Source organism: Odontesthes bonariensis, chromosome 21, assembly GCF_027942865.1.
Source record: "Odontesthes bonariensis isolate fOdoBon6 chromosome 21, fOdoBon6.hap1, whole genome shotgun sequence".
In the NCBI taxonomy this organism is placed as follows: domain Eukaryota; kingdom Metazoa; phylum Chordata; class Actinopteri; order Atheriniformes; family Atherinopsidae; genus Odontesthes; species Odontesthes bonariensis.
In genome coordinates this window covers 1,649,906-1,655,905 of record NC_134526.1, presented here as the reverse complement: position 1 = coordinate 1,655,905, position 6,000 = coordinate 1,649,906, and the positions used below count along the sequence as shown (strand labels likewise).

The window sequence follows — 6,000 nt, the reverse complement described above, 5'->3', positions numbered from 1 at the left end:
TCGCTCTGGCTTCTTTTAAGGCTTCTGTTATAGCCAACAGAGCCGTTTCAGTGGAGTCTCCGCTGTTAAACCCAGATTGGTTTGAATCAAGGAGTTTATGTTGTGAGAGGTACTCAGTGACTTACTTCAAGACCTTTCAATGGTTTTAGACAGAAACAGGAGGAGAGAGACCGGCCAATAGTTCTCCACATGAGTTGGAGGGAGGGAAGGTTTCTTGAGCTTGTTTGAATGTGGTAGGAAATGTGTCCGATGTCAGTGAAGTATTAATCTCATGTGTGACCGCTGCAGTTACTGTAGGAGTGATGGATTGGAATAGATTAGTAGGAGCAGGTCCAGCGGGCATGTAGTAGGACGGCTACATGTGAGAGGTTTAGATACACAGCCCTCAGTGAGAGGGGTGAATGAAGAAAAGGATGCAGTAGGACTTCTGCATGCCGAGTTTGTGGCACAAGGTTCGGGTGTGGGCAGTTTGGTGAACTGTTTGCTTATAGCTGCCACTTTGTCCGTAAAGAATGAGACAAAGGTGTCTGCTGTCAGATTGGTATCAACATGTCTCGTAAAAATTGAGACAGGTCCATGTTTCCCATGGAGCATTCCCGCTTCTTTTAACAACATCTGTAAACATCTGGAACTGAGGAGACCAGCTGCTGGACCTTTGGGAGAGGAATGTTGTCCCATTCCTGTCTGATGGAGGATTCCTGGGTCTTCTTTGTTGTATTTTAAATGTTTTCAGGTGGTGAAACATCTGGACTGTGGGCAGGTCAGTCCAGCACCCGGACTCTTCTACTACGAAGCCGTGCTGTTGGAATAGATGCAGGATGTGGTTTAACTTTGTCCTGCTGAAATATGAAAGGCTTTCCCTGAAGATGGGAGCAGATGTTGCTCTTGTTGTGGACAAAAGAGTAGTCAGACTCAACTTTGCAGCCTCTTATGGGAAATTTATTGATCAGAACGACACAGAGACGTGTACATTTCAGCATGCACAGAAATTCCCAATGACCTTAGTTTGTGCGATCTTCTTATACCTCTTGATATCATTCTGTGTGTATGTGGCCCAAACCTAATCTCTATTTGGCGCCTGCGGTCTGAGAATGATACTACATCTTCGTCATTGTGTAGACAGAGTTCATTCTGGTCCTAAACAATATGTGGTTTGAGCAGTGTCAAGGCCCTGCTACTCCCTACACTCTAAAACCTGTTTATACCTTTCAGCATTGATGGAGCATTTCCAGATGTGCAGGTTTCCAGTTACGTATTATGCATTGGGTTAGATACTCCCTTTGCTATCAGTTACCAAGGAGATGCTGGCGTTTACATTGGAGAGGCCAACAACTAGCATGCCTAAATTGGTGACCCACTTGGTGAGACACTGCCTTACTTGGACATCTTGGTAAGAATAAACAAAAATAACTTTAACTTTAGCCTGTTTCTTGTTTATTGTAACTGCCAAGAACAGGAAAGCCGGAGCTAACGAGCGACATGTTTTGTGGTTTTCTGGCTGAGTAGCCAATGAGTGCCCTTTATATTGAATTATATCGATACGTAGGTTACTTTACATTTCAGTCAAGATATCAACCAAGAAAATGCCAAGATTAATAGTTAAAATACAATTACTGGTTTACTAGTTGGTAATCTTCCTTCTGGGATCAATATGAGTCGAACGAGTACTCACTTTCTCATTGGCCACCATCGGCTGCCCAGTTTAATACCCAGAAGGCCGGGGTTCGAGTCCCGGCGGCGCAACTCTACTCCCCTTCGCTACACTCTGGAAGAAAAATCTATTAAAACTAAACGTCCTCTAAGAAAAAGTAACAATTGAATCAATCTGTTGAGATAAAGAGTAAAAAGAATCCATAAAGATATAAAACATCGGAGATACAATTTATAAAAATGAAGTTTTTAGATAAATAATTTAACATTTGATCAAAACGTCTAAATGTTGAGATACTAAATATGTTAAAAATATCAATTTTATGTAAAAGAGAAAATATCAAAATGAGTTTTGAAAATATTTATTGAAGACTTTAAAAATCAAACATTTCAAATACAAAGTCAAACATTGTGATACTGAATTTTAAAATCAATGATGTAAAATTATGCAAAAAGTAAAATGTCCGACATGAGAAATCAATTATTCAGTCTCTAATGGCACATCATCAGGATGAACCCCGGCTGCTCACCAGACTTCTGCTCATTGCAGCAGAATCAGTGAAGATCTGTCAGCAGGTTGGAATTCATCTGGCTGATGGCAGCTCAGTGATTCCTCTCTGATGTCACAGTTTGTCACATGTGCAGCAAACTAACTGCAGCTGACATCAGCTGAATGGGCTCAGCTGAAGTGAGCTGCAGAGAAACACAACCTGCTGATACTCAGTGTGAAGCTTTGACTGGAAACACACAGAAAAACAACATCCTGGAAGAATGGCAGCTTCCATCTTTAAAGGACCGGAAGAGGAAGAAGTTTCCAAGGAATCATTCAGAAGAGTTTCAAACAGAAACTGACTGAATCCATGAATCTGAAAAGGTGTTTCTGAGTGAAAGAGACAGACATGAACAGACTGAACTATCTGTTCAGCAGGGATTCTCTGACAGGAGGACACTCTGTATACTCAGCACAGAGACAAACAGGAACCAGGTGAACTGAACCCAAATCCAGGATGCAGAGGTTCTTCAGTGAATGTGGTGCTGAAGGTGTGGAGGTGGATCAGTGTGTCAGAGGAGACTCTGTAGAAGGACAGAGTGCCAGCAGGACGGTCCACATACACTGCTGCTCTGTTACAGACAGAGGAGGAGGAGGAGGAGGAGGAGGAGGAGGAGGAGGAGGAGGAGGAGGAGATGGGTTTTTGTCTTTTATTGTGCCAGACAGAGTATTTACCTCCATCAGAGCAGATAAGACACCAGGACTGATCGTTCCATCCAAACACACAGTCTATGTCTCCTTTCCTGCTGATTCCTCTGTAACTCACTGATATAAAAACTCTTCCTCTCCACTCGACCTCCCAGTAACAGCGACCAGTCAGAACATTTCTACACAGCAGCTGAGGCCGGCCATCAAATCTTTCTGGATGATAAGGATATGACTGATCCTCCTCCTCCACACGTGTCACCTTCCTGTTGTTGTCAGACAGTTTCAGTCTCCAGTTCACTGTGTTTGTGTCGATTGTGAGTTGACAGGAATCTGATGGAGAGAACAAACACAGTCCAGCTGCAGTTATTGATCTATCATCTGTTCACTTTGATCAATGAGTGATGTGACAGTGTGAAGATGGCTGGATGTCATGAATCAGATGAAGAACACACTCACACTTCCTCAGACCTGGTGTCAGCCATCGTTCTCCAGCAGGCTCCACCCTGAAAGGAGGAGGGGGGTCAGAGCAGCACCGTCTCTTTCAGCATCAAACATGGACATTACATGGCTCTCACACACACATTGTTCTACACTGAGAGAGATGCTGACTGCTCATGAGGACTTCACACAGCCCCACTTCAGAAACACAGAAATGTCCCTTTAACTGGATGAATAAAGTCTCTGAATCTGCTGAATATGTTTCCTTACAGGCTGAGCATTAACCAGCAGATGGTTGCTGGTATGTATGTTTTCTTTGGGGCCCATTTATCTGAGGAATGACACGATAAACCTCCATCATTCTGACAGATCCACGCTGTTTTAAGGGGACACCGGCTAATGCTGGCAGACATTTCCTCCTCCTCCTCCTCACAGAGGTTTGCTCCTCCCTCGCTGCTCGGCATCACTTCTAACCAGCTCATGAGCCGGTTAGAAGGGAAATGATTAAAGCAGCAGAGCTCTCCATACCTGAGAGTGTCCAGCCTCCACTGTGGATCCTCCAGTCCAGCTGAGAGCTGCTTCACTGCTGAGTCTCCTGGATGGTTGTAGCTCAGGTCCAGCTCTCTCAGATGGGAGGGGTTGAAGGTCAGAGCTGAGACCAGAGAAGCACAGCCTTCCTCTGTGATCAGACAGCCTGACAGGCTGCAGGAAACAACACAAATGGCAGAAACTGAGAGAAAAGACTCCAACAGCAGACACCATCCTGAACAGGTCAGCTGTCCATCCATGACTGTAAAGCAGAATTAAAATGATCAGCAGCTGAACAGTTGAATGAATCCTGACCTGAGAGCTTCCAGGTCACAGTTTGGACTCTGCAGTCCAACAGACAGCTGCTTCAGCCCTGAATCCTGCAGGTTGTTGTTACTCAGGTCCAGTTCTGTCAGGCTGGAGGACTGGGAGCTGAGAGCTGAGGACAGAGCTGCACAGCTTCTCTCTGAGAGGTTACAGTCGCTCAGTCTGAGGAGGGAATAACAGGAAGAGAAGTAAGTTATGTAGTTATTCACTATTCAAGTTAAAGATGGTTGAATTAATAAATAATAATGACATTTATCCTAATTACATATTATAAAGTGTTGCCACATTCCTGCAGCGTGTTTCTTTCCTCTTGATGTAAACTGATCTGATGGAACTGTTTGCTGTGAATCTGTGTTATCTACAAACTGAAATTATCTGAGAAATAACTCAGTTATTTTCTCTCCTTTTAACAAGTAAACAGCAGACACCAAAAACTAAGATGTTTTATCCTTCTTCTTCTTTCACTCTCTGCCAATGTTCAGTCTAACCCAGGCCCCTCTCTGAAGAACATTCGTACCCCTGATGACCTCAGAGCCAGATCAGGCCTTGGTATCTTACAGCTAAATGTCCGGAGCCTGCTTCCTAAAACTGATACAGTTCAAATCTGGGTGCAGACCACTGAACCTGATATTCTCGTGTTGTCTGAAACTCACTTTAGTAAATCAGTCTCAGATTAGGATATCGCCATCAACAGTTACAATGTTTTCCGCTGTGATAGGCCCAGGAAAGGTGGAGTCATATAAAAACAAGTTTCATGCCACTCTCCTCTGTATCTATCAGCAAACAGGTTGAATTTCTGGCACTGAAATTTTAATTTCCCAGAGACAGTCCCTGCCAGCCATGGGCTGTTATAGGCCTCCTTCAGCCTGCAGTGAGGCTCTAAGTTCTTTGAATAACTTTGCTGCAGGTTAAACTCTGGTGAGTTTGTCTTAGTTGGGGATCTAAACTTTGATTGGTTGTCACCAGCCTCAGACAGCCTAAAATCCATCAGTGACTCACTGAATCTCAGCCAGTTAATAGACAGCCAAACTCGGCCTAACATTAACTATCCTTCTTGATCATCGCTCCTTGATCTAATAATAAATGCCCCCCACAAGTATACTGATGCTGATGTTTTTGGGAATGATCTGAGTGTCCATTCTGCCATTGCAGTGCTCAGAAGTGCCAAACTCCCCAAAACTAAACCACAAGTTCTACTCAAAAGAGATTTTAAACATTTTCATGAGCAGACTTTCTTGCACGATCCGTCTAATTTTGAGTGGAAACAAATCACCCCCTTGATGATGTTGAGTTGGTCTGGAAATTCTTTCATGATGAATTCTTGAAGCTCATCAATAAACATGTCCCCTTGTTTAAATTTAGGATAAAAGGAAGAAATAATCCCTGGTTTTCCACTGAAATTGGAAACCTTAAAGAAAGAGATCATGCCTGGAGCAAGGCACAGAAAACCAAATTAGAGGCCGATTGGATCATTTTCATTCTCCGCAACAAGTGTACCTCCTTAATTAAGAAGGCTAAATCTGGATTTTATTTACTTGAAACCACCAAAAATCTAAATGATCCCAAGAAATTTTAGAGTGTCGTGAGATCTGCTTCTGGTGCTTCTGGTGAACTTTGGTCAAAGATTCTGGAAACCTGACTGATAAATGTGCCGTGTTAAACTATTTTAATGAACATTTCATCACAGCAGGACACTTCTTTGATTCCTTTAACAGTCATTTTAAAACTCTGTTTTAAATAATGAGCCCCTGCTGTAAACTGTTCCCTGTTGACTGTTCTTTTCATTTTGAACCTGTGTCTGTTTCTCAGGTCCGTAGTGCACTAAAAAAGTTGGACTCCAAAACATCAGCTGGTCCTGA

At 43.2% G+C, this 6,000-nt stretch overlaps 1 protein-coding gene across 1 annotated transcript in view; it reads right to left on the bottom strand.

Annotated features, from left to right (window-relative positions):
* Positions 1 to 1,996: 1,996 nt before the first annotated feature.
* Positions 1,997 to 6,000, bottom strand: part of LOC142371842 (E3 ubiquitin-protein ligase TRIM21-like) — a 9,062-nt gene continuing 5,058 nt past the window's right edge. The window contains exons 4-7 of the mRNA XM_075454588.1: positions 4,130 to 4,303; positions 3,815 to 3,988; positions 3,305 to 3,351; positions 1,997 to 3,178 (exon numbers count right to left, since the gene is read on the bottom strand). Coding sequence (XP_075310703.1) covers positions 2,610 to 3,178; positions 3,305 to 3,351; positions 3,815 to 3,988; positions 4,130 to 4,303 — 964 coding nt within the window. The 3' untranslated portion in view covers positions 1,997 to 2,609. The remainder of the gene's footprint in view (positions 3,179 to 3,304; positions 3,352 to 3,814; positions 3,989 to 4,129; positions 4,304 to 6,000) is intronic.